The sequence below is a fragment of the Anoplopoma fimbria genome, chromosome 24 (genome assembly GCF_027596085.1).
Source record: "Anoplopoma fimbria isolate UVic2021 breed Golden Eagle Sablefish chromosome 24, Afim_UVic_2022, whole genome shotgun sequence".
NCBI classification, from domain to species: Eukaryota; Metazoa; Chordata; class Actinopteri; order Perciformes; family Anoplopomatidae; genus Anoplopoma; species Anoplopoma fimbria.
The window spans coordinates 17,429,372-17,446,232 of NC_072472.1; the positions used below are offsets into that span (position 1 = coordinate 17,429,372).

Genomic DNA, 16,861 nt, shown 5'->3' on the forward strand with positions numbered 1-16,861 from the left:
CTGAAAACTAAGTGACATGAGAAGAAAAAACAAAGTGAAAATTAAAGTTAAGAAGGGAAAAGTAAAAACAGACTAGCCCAAATTGGAAGATCCATCAGTATTTTAAATCAAATTAAAAAATGATTCATGTTGAATACCTGGAAACATAAATTTGTCTCTGTACTTCAAAATTGAAATACATTAATTTACATAACAGGAAAACTGTTTTAACACAATACTATAACCCAAAAAGTACAGTCTAACAACTGCCTGTCAACGGGGAGTTAACATTTAAATGCCAATGGTGGTGTTTGTTACATTCTTCAGACCTACAAATGCAATTATGTTGATGGATTTTCAAAAAGTTTTAATTCATGTTTAAACGCATAAATGCATTTGATCATCATGGAGCAGGAATGGAAACAAACAAGCCTACACCGCCTCCAAGTGGGCAAAATATATTATTGCATGATGACATACTGTGTGTTTCAGAACAAAAAGTAGACCTGTCAGGAACATTCAAATGTTGTGGAAAGTTAAGTTAAAGCAAAATAGGTACAATTGTTTTTACTTATCACATTGTATTTTCATACTGTTTAAATGCCGGACTGTATTAATTATATATTTTTATTCCCTGTACCAGAATTAAACAATGATTACATTTGTTGTTAAATCTCTTAACAGCTCTGCACATTCATACTTGTCTAATGGGCTTATTCCAGGTCAGACTTTTAACTGGCATGCATTATATTTGACTCGTACTGACCATATCTCCAAGCCTGTCTGAGAGACACAGAACTATAGAAGGATTAATTCGGACTTGTATTAGAATCACAGAGATTTACTTGTCATCCATCCAGAGAAATGAACAAATAAACAGACAGACGATTAGATGATTTTTGTCACATCTTTAAATCACACCCCAAAGTGCCCCCATGTGTCACATTAGTAATGACCTTTTGAAGGAAACAAAAATGATGAGCAGTAATTACATTTCCTTCTAAAGAACTGATAACATTTAACTCCACAGCAGTTAATGGCTCTCCCTCCTCTGCTGAAGATGAGGCAGCAGAGGGCAGCTGAGCTGGGTCGGCACTTGGTCTGAATTCATAATTTTAATTGGTAAAAATGCTGACAGCTGAAAAGTGTCTGTTCGCATAACTGCATCATCAGCCCCAGCTACATAAGTTATGATTGTCATAACTCAGGATTAGATCAGAGAGGCAAGCTGGTGCCTAGATGAATGACCACACTCAGTCACTCAAATTGACTTATTAGGGCAGTGAAGGATTGTTGCTCCAGCTAATCTGACAAACACTTGCAATTTGCATAAAACCGGCTGGAGAAGAGACCAGTAGCTATAGTTCAGCACCAGACACTCCAGCCATTGATATGCAGCACGTTTTATTTAATTTCTTTTGCTTGTTATTACTTGAGCTACTCAGTTGGCTTCTCCACACTCTTTCCTTTATAGGGCGAGAGACACACTGTTAGGGAATCACTAATTGAGATGATAATTCTCCTCAGAGCATGTACATTGAGATCAGACACTGACAGGACTAGTGGATGAATCAGTGACCCTCCTGTAATAGGTGTAATAAGTGTCCCTTGCAATACCGGAGGGAGAAAACTGTGCACCCGCATTCATAAAATCGTGGTAACAAATGTGTCTGATAAATAGAACAAAAATAAAGAATTTGCATAATGTGTCCAAGCTGCAACTTTGGAAACAGGCAGAGAGTTTCAGATGGATTACTTGCTCTGTACACAGTGAGCTGCCAGAATAAGTCAAGCACCCGTTTTGGCAGAACATTGAACCATTTGCTATGAAATTCTTGTTCTACTTCATGGCAGATTAGATTTCTTCAATTTCTATGGAATACTGGGTTATTTTCATATTTTGTGTCTCTACAATTCTTGCTTTTGAATTCATACGCTCTTTGTCGCCATGTCGTAGTTAAACTTTCATTCTTTATCTTCATCATTCACGCTGAGTAGCATAGTAGCACTGAAACACACTGGTCACTGTAGGCCTTTTGTTCATCACTGAGACAGATTAGACACTTTTGCATTTTACCATTTCATTGATAGCACGTCTATGAATGTCCCATTTCAATGTCCCGTCATCACCAACCTCTTTGAGAGTGAATTTTGCACTTGCAAGGCCAAAATCGTTTTGCAATGGAAAGTTATTTTGGCTGGTAGTTTTGGATATTATGTTTTGGGTAAAATGATGCCTTCACAAGTTGATCAGAACAGATGTGCTGGTTATGAATTTCTTGAGGTACTACCGTCAATATGTGTAATAATGACATGGTAAAAGTGTGACATTTAACAGCGTTGTCTTCACCCCAGTCAGTGATCCAGCATCTAGTTGCCTCAGCATTCGATTGCACCTGAATAAAATGTAATGGCTATGTCAAATGTCAAATCATAACATCATAAAGAACTCAGAGGGACAAAGTTGACAACTAGTTTAAATGCCCAAAGAGATAATGGACTTAACCCCAATAGATCCATAAGTTTGTTACAGTAGCTTTACTTCAAAAAGAGCATTTAGAATAATAGTCAAGAGAGCAAACAGCATTTTTATTCAGTAGTATTTTAGAATTGTAGGTCAGAGCAATGACCTGCACATCCACACCCACATGTGTTAGGAGGCCTGTCTTTTGGTCAAATTCTCTCTACTTGCTTTGCATATCTGATTTGCCAATCTTCATAACTGCAAACATTTTCTGTCATTGCTTTCCAGACGCCACAGAAGGTGAGGCAGAGGAGACGTCTGTCACCATGAATATGTTGACACTTTCAGGTTTTGTTCCTTTTCTGGCCTGTCTTTTGCCTCTGATCTCTGCGACGGTGGTTCAAGATTTTAATCACATAGAGAGATGCAAGGACTCCCTGTACATGGGGACACCACCGCGGGGGTTCACCGACACCAAACTGAAGAAGATCTGTCAACGTTACGCGGACAGACCTCGCTTCGTGACCCTGTACGACCCCCAAAAGCGGATTCCGGTTTACTCAGCTTATACCTTCAAGAAGACAGAGGGAGACAGACGTGTGGACTACCCTTGGATGTATGAGCCACAGGTCAGATACTTGTCTTTGAGTTGTAGTTCAGATGTGCTTTCAAAAATGCCAAAAACCTCATTCATACTCAATCATTTAAACCATTGTTTAACCAGGTAGCTCACACTGGGTATAATATCGCTTTTTAAAAAGATGTCAAGAGGCAAAGAGGCCTAATAGACAATACTGGCTTTGCATTGTTTCCTTGCATATCAAAGAACCGTGTCTATGTCTAGGTCTTTGCTCTGTGTCTCCACAGCTGGCAGAAATCGATGGCAATGGAAACATGCAGTCCTTCCCCACTGGCTACCTGCACATGAAGTTTGAGGACAGCCAGGCGGTCCTGGACGACTACTCTGATGTGGTCCTGTACGAGAGAGGTCACCTGAACCCGGACCAGCACCAGTCCACCTCACACGACCGCGCCTCCACATACACTCTGACCAACGTGGTGCCGGAGATACGCGAGTTCAACATTGGGCCCTGGCGTGAGTACGAGGAGCGCATCCGCGTGCGCCTCAACAACTTCTGCCGCGGCACGGCCTACATCGTGACCGGCGTGACCACCAGAGGCAACATGATCCGCAGGAACAACCAGGACCGCGTGGCCATCCCCGAAGACGTGTGGTCCGCGTACTGCTGCACCGAATACGACCGCAACTCACCGCACGACGTTCGCATCCGCTTCCCTTCCTACGGGGTCTTGGCCAAAAATGCCAAGGAGGGCAACAGCGTGCACGAGATGCCCGTCCAGGAACTTGAGATCCTCCTGAAAAGTAATTTGGATGTTGACCAGGACCTTCAGATATTCTATGACAACTGCATCTCTCCCTCACCCCTCCCTTTATACCTCCAACACACTATCTGAAAGCCTTAAGAGTGCATGTTGGTCAGGCTACTTACTTTTCAATATTCAATATTTATAATGGGGATTTGTGATGAAGAGCATTGAAAAAAAAATCCCATAGGCTTTTGATCATAACTCTCTGTTATAATTATTAAAATGTATCTTGCAGCTCAGTTATTATTTTGGGGAAAACAGAGTTGGTTGTGCATGATTTTAAAACGTTTTTGTGTTCATTCATTATCTCTCCTTTTTCAAAAAGCGTGACACACAGGAGAGCTGCATTGTTGGGAGAGGGATTATTATCTAATGCTGATGTGTGGGAGGTTAAGTAAATTGTCTCATTTAATAAAATATCTTAATTTACCGGTCTTTATTGTGATTGTTATTTGTCATTTACTATAAATTCTTGAAACTTGTCAATGTAAAGCTGGTGTAAACATATAAATAGCTTCCTTTCATCCTACTCCTGCGTATATGTGAGTTTGAATCTTGGGTCAGTTATGAAAATTGGATTTGACTTTTATCTGGTTTTAGTATCTTTAATCATTTAGTTAATCTACTGTAATAAAAGTATTTTGAATATAATAAAACATGCATATGGTTGCATAACTTGTTGGAGAGGTCTTTGGGTTTTAGACTTCCAACATGATTTGAGAATCATTACAAACCGACCATTTGATCATTTCAAGCTAAGACAATGAGAATAATGTTTGGGTATCCAATAAAAAATGTCAAATGTTACCATGTTTTTTTTTGGTTCAATGTGATGCTTCAGATATCTTTTTGTTAAATGTTTGTGATGTTTCAGCTTGCAATTCCAAAGAGGAAGATGCTTTTTGAGCTGTTAGAGAATCATCAACCATCATCCCAAAATCATTTTGAATTTTGTTTTCACTAGAGGCTGGTTCATTTGGGCTAGAAGCAGTCATTTTCTGATGCAGCAAGCCTTTTCTGCACATTATAGTCGCACACTGCCACCTTGTGACGGAGGAAAAGTATCTCCTGTGATCACTGTGTTATCTGCAAAGGGGACTGAGCTTAGCGCAAAAGAAAAACACTATGACATTACCATAAATATCAGTCATCTAAACAATTGTGCAATCTATTTATGATGAATCTGCTGAAGTTATAACAGAGATGATTTTGATATACAGTGCACATCAACCATAAGTTATTAGACAATGCAGGGTCTAATGACTTGCTTCTTATTGCAGCAATAATTCAAGGCGGATAATTTAAATCAGGAGAAACAATTTAATACATATTAGATATGAAAAAGTATTAAAAACTATGGAAAAGTAAAATAAAATGGATGCATTGTAAACTTACGCAAGGTCAAACAATTGGATTTTCCCACTTTCCTGTAAAGAATTCTACGTACAGATATCCAAATTTTTTTCAAAACTGTTAGCACTACAGGCAGAGTTTGCTTATTGATATAATCTATCTGTACAATACCAAGGATGACAAGAAGAACAAATGATTGGAGTAGAAACGGTGACCTTGGATACGTAAAAGAAGGTGCAATATGATCTAAAAGTGTTTATTCACATGTGATAACACAGAAGTAAATGTATCTGTGGCCATAAAAAAACATTCAGTTATTTCCAGTTCAGAGCTTGGATGATGTGAAGCCGTGCATTAGCACAAATGCTTCATCCAACAGCACCAGTGCATCGGTCTGCTTCAGTATATTTGCCACAATAGTGAGTTTTGTGTACAACAGCTGAATAAACACAGATTAGACGACAGTTCCCTTCATAAAACTGGTGCTGTTATTTTAGGCTTTGAAATTCAAATTCTCTGGATAACTTGAAGACCTCATGGAATGAGAGTCAGAACTCAAGTTTGTGTGGATGTAGAAAATGAAATCATGGATAGCTCAGTATTAGGAGAATACATAGCAATAGAGTGAATGCTAGCTAATGCTAACCTTACTCACACTACAACAGACATATGTTTTGTCCTTCTTAAAAATGAAAACAAATATAACATTACTCTTATCTCAAATAATAATCAATATTCGAACAATGTCAAATTCATTCAAATTACTAAATGTGAGTCGCCAACAGTGACAGGCCCAAGCAACAAACCAACCCTACAGAACTTTTTGGCCTCTCAAACATTCATGTCCTAAAACTTTACTGTATGATTCACGCTCTCCATTATCAACTCTTATAGCAGAAATGCAAGTTAGCAACTAGGCTAGCAGCTAGCTCGCTGGTGAAAGAAGTTAATAAAGCAGCTAGCACAACAAAAGACCAAGGTATTCTTTCTCAGGAGTTTTCCGTTTCCACGTTAAGAGTTTCTCCTGTCTCATCGCTGTGTAAAACAAGCTAATGGGTTAGCTATAACAACAATATCATGTTCCCTTGGATAGTGTGTGCCTACTGGTAGTGGGTTTCTTCTGCCCGCACATGGCTATAAAATGTATAACAGCTTTACTATCGCACCTCTGACAATTTGACAAATGATGGCAAAGCATTTGTTTAAGAATGTCTTTTAATGTTTTCCAGTTCAGATACACAACATACAGTGTGTAATAGCCTCTATTTGAAATAGAAATATTAACTTTAATTCTTTCAACTCCTTCTGCTCATTATGCTCTCTCGCAGTATCTTGAGCTTCAAGCAGGTTACTGAATCAGACTAAATGAAACAGACAAACAGGTGCAAGCCTTCACTTTACCATTCCAACAAGAAACGTTGTAATAAGAAGATATGTGGATCCTTGTAATGCTTTTTATTATTTTTATATATATATTTTTTCCTTACCTTAAGCCAACATCAAAATTGTAGTGTAAACATGTAAACTTGGTGAGTGTGCTTCCATTATCTGTTGGCTGTCCAGATGCTTGTTTAAAAAAAAAGAAAAGAGAACAACAACAAATGTCTTTGTAATGCTGTTTTTGGGAGCGTGGGCAACTCAAACTCGCATCAAACAGCAGGGTCAATAATCCCGTAAACAGAATGTGCAGACAAAATTGCAAACTGTAGCAAAACAACCATCATGATTAGAGTCTGAAATAAGACCAAAAGAGTACAAAGTATTTCACAACCTCCCAATTACATGTTATACTGTATGACAAGGCTCAAGACAATGTGAGACACTAGCAATTAAATCCAACAGTATCACAAGTAAAATTCCTTGATTTGTGGTCTGTTTTGAGCACATTTGAAACATACGCCCTATCTCATTTTTTCTGCTTCATTTCTCGAAACGTACCTATTTCCCTATCCTTCATCTGTTCTATGCAGCTGTTCTTTGGCTTTTTAACCAATGAAAGGACTAATTTCTGCCTTCATGATTCATGAGATAGTGCCAGGTGAGTATGTTATGCTTTAGACTGCCATATATGCAGTAATAGCATTTTTTATCACCACAATATCAAGGCTAACCTGAGCCGTAAGCATTCGTTTTTCGTTTTCGTGTTGACCTCAACCATGCTGTGATTTTTTGAAAAATTGTTCACTTTTATTCACGGATGCATTCATGTGCCCATAACCTATTGGAATTTGCCCTTGAGATCTAGGAAATAAAGGAGAATCAAACATACGCATGAGGGCTAAAATCATGTAAGTCACCTAAACTTGCACCTGTTGTCACAAAGAAAAGATCCGGCCAATCACTCAAACCAAACCACAAACATAATATTTACAAATTCCAGTTTGTTCTCTTACACTTATAAAATGTACAGTTTGTTTCACGTGTTGGTTTTTGTTCTTTTGTCCTCGCGGCTCGCTCCAGTCCAGTGAAAGGGATGGCAGTCTGGCTCCAGTGTTGTTATCCTAAGCAGACAGGATACAGAACATAACAAGGAGGGGGGAATTGATCCCACTCCCCTTGCTTTTGTGATATATGATGTATGAGTAACGTCAGTCATTAAAGATCTTTTTTTAAAATCAGGTTTTTAGAATGCATCCTCTGTGCATTTAAAATCATACCATTGCTGACGAGCTATTTCCTCATCACCACTGCCACCATTTGTCCAGTGTTGTCTTAATGTCACTGGGTTATTTTTTTTCTTCAGAATTGTCCAGAGTGTGACCCGTCCCTTGTGTTCAGTTGTGCGAAAGATGTGAAACACGCGTACAAGGCTTTCTCACCTTTTGACCGTCATAAATATATCTTATCCCTTCTGCCGCCTTGCAGAAGGGAGAATCGTGAAACAACGAAAGAGCAGACGAAAAGATAAGTGTCAGGCAGTCTTTGAAGCATGTGGTTAATGTCAGTCACAGACAAAAACCTTATTTAGACTATTCATGTAGAGTAGTTGCTTCTTTTTTTTCCCTAACTTAAAAGAGTGCTATCTTCAGGTGAGATTGAGAGACAGCGACTGCAAACTTGACAGTTGCAAAAGATAAAGAGAAACAGAGCAAAAGAGGGAGGAAAGAGAACGGCTTTCATCAGTCTTTCTGGTAGTTTTGCGGCACAGCCTCAGTGTTAGGAAATGAAAAAAATAAAGAGGAAATATTTACTCTCTTTGTTATAATCATAGTTTTACACAATATTCATCTCTTAATACTTTAATACCTTTTTTTGAAGTACCACAAAGTGCAGCTGATATTAAAATAGAAAATGAAAATGTTTTTCAAAATAAAATAAAAATCAATGAAGAACAAGGCAAATCATTCAAAATGACAAACAAACTTCTCTGTCCACACTCTTTATAAAAAAAAAAACATCATGCAAATATCCTAGACAGAAAAGTAGTTAATAAAACTTTATATTCTTTTTTTTAAAACAAGGATATATTGAATCTGATTTCCTTTTAAAGAAGAGACCAGCCACAGTGCAACATTGAGTGTAATTCAAAATAAAAAAAGAAGTGTGTGGATCCAAAAGAAAGATGAAGGGGTTGGCACTTTTTATGATGGTAATTCCTTTTGTAAGATAGAGTCAGGGTGGACCTCTCCAGGCCGTCCACTGGACGCCAGTGAAAGAGGAACTTTATCACAGTACTTGGCACCAAGAATGCTGGTAAAAACGAGATATCAGAATATCTTTTTTTTCATTCATATCCTTACAATTTATTAATAATACAACATTTACATTTGTGTTTTTGTATAAAAGACTCCAAAAGGAAAAAAGAGTCTAGAAGTGACTGCGAGAAAGAGGAGAGAAGTGGAGATGGAAATGGATTATGTCAGTGGTTTAATAAAAAGAGCTACAAGGGGCAGATGCAGAGAGGGAAAAAAGTGTGAGGCAGCGAAAAAGAGCGGAGCGGTTAAATGGGCTAAAATGGGGATACAGACAGAGAGGTAATGAGTGAGAAACAAATAAAGTAATGGACATGATTAGAGCCTGTGTGGCGGAGAGATGCAGCGAGTTCTAATGTGCAGCCTGGATTCCAGGTTGCATCCCACGGACTGAGTAGGATTCAGTTATTTCCTGTACCGCCCAACAGTTGAAGCCCCAATCTGGAAATGTTTGAAAGCAGTATTTGTGATTTTTACAGATTTTTTAATAATGGCATTTGGGTCGCATTATAACTGAAAACAGGTGCATAAATTTGTAAACAGAAGAAATAAAGTTTTAAAAATCGATGAAAAATCCATGCTCAAATGTCAAATAGCTCATCCTTGTACTTCCAGTGCTGTCAATGCAGTTCACACTTCACTAAAGTCTCATAAATCAGAACACAGACACAGCTGTTGGGACATGGTGTTCAACACAGAGTGCCAAATTCCACTTCCAGATTGGGCCTTTAAAGCTGCAATTTGTAAGTTTCAAGAAATCACCGCTTTATGACAGACAGCTTGTGGGGGCATATGTTGCCTCGCTCAAAGCTGCTCGCTTCTGTATCATCTTTTCGTTAAGTGAATGGAAGTGAATATATGTATTCTATGTCAAACATAGTTTTACACTGACACAACAACACGTGCGTAAAACAACTGAGCCACAAATAAGATGTCTGACTGATTGTGATCAGCTCGATACCTCTTTTAGAGACAGCTACAAGCTTAAAGCTGCATTTGGTGGCTCACCTAAGCACGAGATATTGAAAAGCGCTTTAACTGGGCAAAGCAGTATGTACCTACGATGACAGGCGTTTGGCAGAGGAGCTTTTTTAATCAACTCCCCCTTGATTTATGATTCGATTTTAGAGGTATTTCACTGCTTAAAATCTTACAAACTGCAGCTTTATTTGAGGGCTTAATGAGAAAAGACAAAGATATAGTAAAGAAGAATAGAGGGTGGTGAGAGTGGAATTTGTTTGGAGCAGTTTGTGTGGTGCGTCTCTGTAAGCAGAGGTTGTGCCTGGTCCTATACACGGGTGGTGGAGTGTTGGTGTGGCAGCGCATTGTTGCTGTGGCTGGGGACAGGTGTGGTGGAGGGGGCCGGGACAGGGGGATAGGTGTTGAAGGGGTGGAGGGGCTGCATGCTGCTGATGGTGCTGGGGATCATGGTGATGGTGTTGGCTGTCATCAGTGGCACGTCCTCAGGCGCCCGTCGCAGGGCCAGCGTGTAGTCAGGTGGGCACACGGGAGGCCGCAGGGGTTCCAGGTCGCCATGGATGCCGCGGGAAGGGAGGGGTGTGCCGTGCTCCAGCTCCACTCTTTGCTGCTTCATCTGCAGCGACATTAGCTCCTCCTCCTGACTCAGCGCCAGGTCATTGTGTGGTGGGGCCCCTACTACTCCCATGCCGACGCCCATGCCCATGCCCATCGTCGTGACGCGTTGCGGAGACAGCCGGCGGTGGCGTCGCTGCATGAGTTCGTGGCGCTTGTCCCGTTTGTAGTAAAGCGCGGCAAAGGCCAGCACGTTCAGGAAAAGAAGCGAGGCGCCCACGGCCACTGTCACGCTCAGCTCGGTGGAGTAGTCCCTTGTCTCGTCGGGGAAGGGAGAATAGCGGGGTCTCTCTGAACCATCGGGCTCAGGATCAGGCGGATAGGTGGAGCTTAAGGGGGGTGGTGTGGAGATATCAGGGCTGGGAGGGCCCTTCCAGCGGTTGGTGCCTCCGGGCGGCAGTCGGGTTGTGATGGAACTAATGATTTCCTTGTGGAGGCTGTGAAGATGTGGCACTAGCTCCAGCCAGAAGGCCACCTTGTTGGCCCGGTAGTTGTCTCTCACACGAGGCTTCAGGCCGATATGCAAGTACTGCTTGTCTTTGGAGCTGAACTTGGTCCAGATGACCTCTTCAAAGCGATTGGGCTTGGTGTGGATGAACGTAGTGTCCTGAGGAACTGGTAGGTTAGGATCCCTGGAGGTGAGAAAAATGATATGTTTTAACCGCTACTAAGTTTTGATTTTAGCGTTGCCTGTGTTGCTAATTGAGCAATTCAACATACCAAAACACAGAAAGAGCTGAGGTGCCATTTGAGGTTAGCACCTGTGTAGAAATCTGGTTTGTATTCAAGCACAAAGAACGCCTCGAATAGAACATGTGCAGCGTCACTCAGTCCCAAACCAGATGTTTAGAAACTCAACAGATTCTCTCTTCCAAGACAGTACCTCCAAATCAAATCAAAACGAAACCCTAATTCTATAGTCACTCACTAGTGGGACTCCACTAGTAGGCTGGAGGGACAAGGGACTCGGAAAGTGATACCACCATTGTGTTACATATTAGCTTGTAAGTGCAGTATACTGTGCACGCTGTGTATTACCTGATATTTAATAATATAAATGCACTTGATAACAGAAAGTAAGTACCAAACATGGCATTATACTAACCCTGTCTTGGCAAAGTTGGTCCAGTATGTCATGACTACAGCGCTCAGCATCACATCGTTCTTGGAGAAGTTACAGGGAAACAGGTCAGTGGCTCCCACCATGGGAATCCCAAACACATAGGGAATCTCATCTCCATGGGCTGCGTCTGCCCACTCTGGCCGTGCCTCCGTCTGACAGTGGTGGTGGAAGGTATAGAAATAGACAGGCGACTGGAACTCAGCATGCAGTTTGGCAGTGGCGACAGCCGGGGCCACCCACTGATGGTCCGTGAACAGAGCCAGCAGGGTCTTCCTACGCATGTCGCTGTTGTCCCTGTCGGCCCAGTCGGTGTACATGAACTTTATGGTTTCCCTCAGGATGTCTTTACCTTAAAAGAAATATAAAGGAATGTGAGTGCGTGGTGATCTGCAACATTAGGTAAAAGGATTTAAGGCTGAAATCTGTAACTTGGTTAAAACACATGTATGTTGTTCGATTTTCGCTCACTGCTTGGACTGTGCCAATTAAGTCACACCGGGGCCATCGCACAGGAAGTATCATAAACCTAATTTACTGCGAATATGAATACACAACTGTCCCTTTAAAATGAATCAACTCTACAACAAAGTAACCTGCTGCCTTTATTTATTAATTGACCTCCCTTTATTCAAACGCAAACTTGTAGCTCAGCGCAGCTCTGTTCTAAATGTCTGGCAATGAATGGTATCAAATAATGAGGAAGAAACACCTCAATGCTACTGCAGCAAAAAAGGTGGCTAATACAGCATAGTCAGACCCATAGACGCTTTTTCAGACATATCAGATAACAACACAGCTAGCAGTAAATATGCTAGCAGATTAGCCTGCTACTTGTACCGCCGGTTTGGCTACCATCGTAGGTCATGTGACCCTCGCCTTGCAGCAGTGGTGGAATGTAACTTTAAAGTACATTTACTCAAGCACTCTGCTTATTCTAATGTCACATTATTAGTCGATAATCCAACGATATAATTGCATAGTACTCACAGGACATATTTGTCTGCTATGAGTACTTTTACTTTTGATACTTTAAGTGTTTTTGTCGATAACACATTGCTAATATGTACTTTTTAAATACAATTTTTCCTTTTAATGTAACATTTATTTGAAAATTATTTAAATAACATTTCTGTGCTGCATAGGCCAACAACATGTGGAAAGTTAAAGATTTGAGCTTTAAACTAATTATTATTTTTAAGGTAATATAGGGTAGGGCCTGACCGTCAGGGTATCCATACAGATTGTCCACAAAGTTGGAGATGGTGTAGTCAAACGAGGCTGCTGATATTCCGTCTTCTCCTTCACTGTCATCCACAAACTTCAGGCCCTCTCCCTGGTTGACACCCAGCAATATGTCGTAGTTCAGGAACTCGCCCTGGTGTCACGACAGAATACACAAAGCGTGACATGACAGCAAAGAAATTACCTATAGAAACAAGGCTTTCATTCACTGGATGACTTCCAGAGACATCAGCTCTTACCTGCTGCATGAGGATCTCAGGGTCATCCGGCACCACGTCCCCATCAACCACAGGCCCGAAGGCAATGTGGTAGCGTGCAGGCTGGATGTCTTGGTCCACTAGCTCCCGGAAACTCTTCCTCCTCAGGCAGTCCACCAAATCAGCCATGTCCCCTAGAGTGCAGCCAACCTTCCTCGCCAGGATCTTGGTGTACATCGTTGGCCGGTAGTTGACTGCCCAGCTGGAGATGGCTGAGCCACTCTGAGCGATGGCCCTCTGGAACAGGCCTGCACAGAGCAGGATCATATACAGCAGATATAGCTTCAACAGAATACAACACTTATTCTCTCTCAGTTCTTTCTCTCTGACACACTTTTGCTAGCAACTGATGGGGCCTTCAAGGCCTTCCAGTGTGCGTGCTCAATAATGCATATGTTGGAGGAGGAGTATTTGTAGAGTAATACATAGGAAGCAAGATGAAGTAGAAGTACTGCTGCTTTTGATAGCCGCAGAAAATCTTCACGAACATTAGGGTAGGAAAATTAAGTGCTTCCATCACATACAGCGAGAGACAGCAGCATGAAAGATGGTGGCAACTCAACACACAGCAGTAGGTTTGATGGCTGTCTTGGATAAAGCGCAAAAGAGAGACAGCATGAGAAAGGAAACTGCTTGCACTGTTGCACCGCTGCACTGTTATGTAAAGTGGCTTGCTGTCCCTCAGTTTTATCTGCAGATTCTGTCATTAATAATTAAGTCCCCCCATATTCTGCATGTGCCCCACCCCCGCTCTTCTCCCTGTGAAATCAATTAAGAAGCCTCTCAGCTGCAGCTCAAGCTCTACCCCTCATCTCATCTCTCCTCTGCGCACACACACACACACACACACACACACACACACACACACACACACACACACACACACACACACACACACACACACACACACACACACACACACACACACACACACACACACACAGTACCTTTAAAAACTGTTCACCCACCAACTTTTTCCGCACTTTGCGGTGTAACAGCCAGTCTTCAAAATGGAGAAGAAGAGGGCTTTTGCCACAAATCTATGCAGAGCAACCCATAATGATAAAATGGATATTCAATGTTCACTATTTGCCATGACACCAACTGTTCACAAGAGCAAAAACATACCATCATTTCTGGTCATATTTATCCAACATTAACCACAAAAAAAGAGCCAAACCTATCCGATTCTTAAGGGGATTATGTAGTAACACAACAAATGGGCAAATGAAAGTGCCATAAATGTTAATGACATAAGATATGTTTTAATTACAACACTTTCCGCCAGCACCCACAATACAATCTGAACACTAGTGCTTGTGCAAGTATCAATCTTTGTCTATGGACAGGATGCACTACAGCCAACATTAGCTGGCCCCTTGACAACATTTAACAACTTGGCCGATACTACCCAATCATTGAAATGCTTTTCCATGTCCTCCTGAATATTTTCTGACAAAAAGATGTGTGTGTTCCCATGCCCACACTCAGAATTCTGAGAATCTCCTTTATGCTTACAGATAAACCTTTTTTTATTTTGTCTGTCTAAATTCAGTTTTTTGAAGGTTAACAGTTCAGTAATAACATAATCTGAATTCTTGGTAAAATATAAAGTGGCATTCACCTTCCGAACTCTACTCACATCAGAGGATTAGTGATCAAACATCTGGTGGGTATTTTAGAGATCTGCCGTTCAAAAACAAAGGAAGTGCAGTACAGTCCTTAATAAGTAGCATACTTCAGTGGTCCCCGAGGTGATGCCTAGAGGACGGGTCAAGGCTGCCGCAAGACTGATCAGTATTTGCTTTTACTGTACATTCTCAATAGCATTTGATCACATTAAATAACGAGGCACCATTTACATGGAATGTTTTTAATATTATGCTTTCAAACGAGAAATAAAGCCACTAATCTAAGCCACTGTATACAATTAAATATCCAGTTATAATACAGCTGGTAAGAGCCCCTCACAGTCGCATGTCCTAAAGCAACATGTTTTCCAGTCGTCATGTTTTCCAAATGCACAGTGTTCATAAATAATGACTGTAAGAGCAGTGACCAAACATTACATTACATTACATTACAGTCATTTAGCAGATGCTTTTATCCAAAGCGACTTACAGGAAGTCAAACAAAGTTAAATCTCACTGAATGGTTAAACTACCTTAACCATACATTTACCTGTCCACCAAAAGCTGTAAGCCAGCTGGCCCACACCGGAGTCACTTATCTGCAGTGACAAATGTAAAGCGGAACACGTTGAGGAGAGATCCTAAGATAAAACACTGTTGGTAGCCAGAAGAGAGAGAGCAATGCAAGGGACTAAGAGATCTAAATGAACAATAGAATCAGTGTAGCATGTGTGTTGTTGTTTTTTTTGAAAACTCTTAAATGTGAGCAAAATTGACTTTAGAACAGAATAAAATAAATGCATTTAACAAACTAGCATACTCTCTATTCATTGTTTGGTTTAAGTTTATCTTCAAATCTGCACAGCAACATGGCCTAAATATCTGAGGGACAGAGTCCTATATACATTTTATTCTACTTATTTCCTAGCTTTTCTGTTATTTTATTTTATTTACCTTTATCATGGTGGTAAATCACACACACAGCCACTGGTTTAAAAACTTGGTACATCCCTTGCTTTTTATATTTATATATATATATATAAAAATCAGAAACAGAAACAGGTTATCAAATTTTGCACCAGGAGCATCTGCCCACATTAGTGAAACATTGCACATGTGAACCAGAGACTCTGTAATTTAGCTTTTACAAGCCCAAATGGCACTTTAAACTCCCCATCTATTAAAGGGATGGACTTATTCTAAAATACAAAGACCACATTCATAACGTGTTCGCATAGAATCAGCAAAGTAACGTTCATATTAATATATATATATATATATATATATATATATATATATATGCTTATGATGCTCTCCATGAAGTCCATGTAAAATATATCAAAGCAACCAATATACTGTATCTATTCCTAATTCCTTGTCCATACGAGAAAAATAATTAGTTTTATTGGAGAAACAAAATGTTGTCAGTGCAGTTCAGTGATTTTATGACGTTATTTAGGATTAATACACACACACACACACACACACACACACACACACACACACACACACACACACACACACACACACACACACACACACACACACACATTTGGATGACTCATTCCTGTATATTGCATCCCCTCACTTGAGGGAATAATATTTAATAATATATAATATATAATGATATATATATATATATATATATATATATATATATATATATATATATATATATATATACATATATATATATATATATATATATATAGAATACTTTTTTGTCATCTGTTTTTGCTGTTCATTGAAATTACTAACATGCTCTGTGAACAAATACAGTACCCACACTGCCTGAAATGTTCATCCCCTTTGAGCACGGTATATAACTACTAATGTGACAATGACAGTGAGAGAACCTTACCCTCGGAGTGGTGGGAGAGGATGAGGAGGTTCACACAAGCGGCACCAGCTCCCGAGCCAAAGATCGTGATTCTCTCTGGGTCTCCTCCAAAGTGGCCAATGTTTTCGTTGAGCCAGCGCAGGGCCTGGATCTGGTCCAACAAGCCATAGTTCCCCTTAGCAGACTGGTCCCCTGTGCTCAGAAACCCTGCAGGGTAAATTAGAACAAACACAGAGAGGGAAAGAGAAAAAAAACAACTGATTATGTGCAGGAAGGGGAGCAGATAACACAATTCTGT

At 40.4% G+C, this 16,861-nt stretch overlaps 2 protein-coding genes across 2 annotated transcripts in view; one reads left to right on the top strand and one right to left on the bottom strand.

The window, feature by feature from the left end:
* The first annotated feature begins 2,769 nt into the window (after positions 1-2,769).
* Positions 2,770-3,919, top strand: LOC129113931 (endonuclease domain-containing 1 protein). The gene is made up of 2 exons (XM_054626416.1): positions 2,770-3,072; positions 3,311-3,919. Exons 1-2 carry the CDS (start codon positions 2,770-2,772, stop codon positions 3,917-3,919), a joined length of 912 nt encoding a protein of 303 aa, XP_054482391.1.
* Positions 3,920-10,165: 6,246 nt separating this feature from the next.
* Positions 10,166-16,861, bottom strand: part of nlgn2b (neuroligin 2b) — a 30,387-nt gene continuing 23,691 nt past the window's right edge. Inside the window, exons 4-8 of the mRNA XM_054625379.1 lie at positions 16,585-16,770; positions 13,075-13,340; positions 12,815-12,968; positions 11,576-11,942; positions 10,166-11,102 (exon numbers count right to left, since the gene is read on the bottom strand). Coding sequence (XP_054481354.1) covers positions 10,166-11,102; positions 11,576-11,942; positions 12,815-12,968; positions 13,075-13,340; positions 16,585-16,770 — 1,910 coding nt within the window. The remainder of the gene's footprint in view (positions 11,103-11,575; positions 11,943-12,814; positions 12,969-13,074; positions 13,341-16,584; positions 16,771-16,861) is intronic.

Excerpts from the sequence above, each read along its gene's own strand:
- LOC129113931 (XM_054626416.1), top strand. The coding sequence starts at position 2,770 with ATGAATATGTTGACACTTTCAGGTTTTGTTCCTTTTCTGGCCTGTCTT. Across the intron at positions 3,073-3,310 it reads CTTGGATGTATGAGCCACAG|CTGGCAGAAATCGATGGCAA; the intron begins GTCAGATACTTG and ends GTGTCTCCACAG.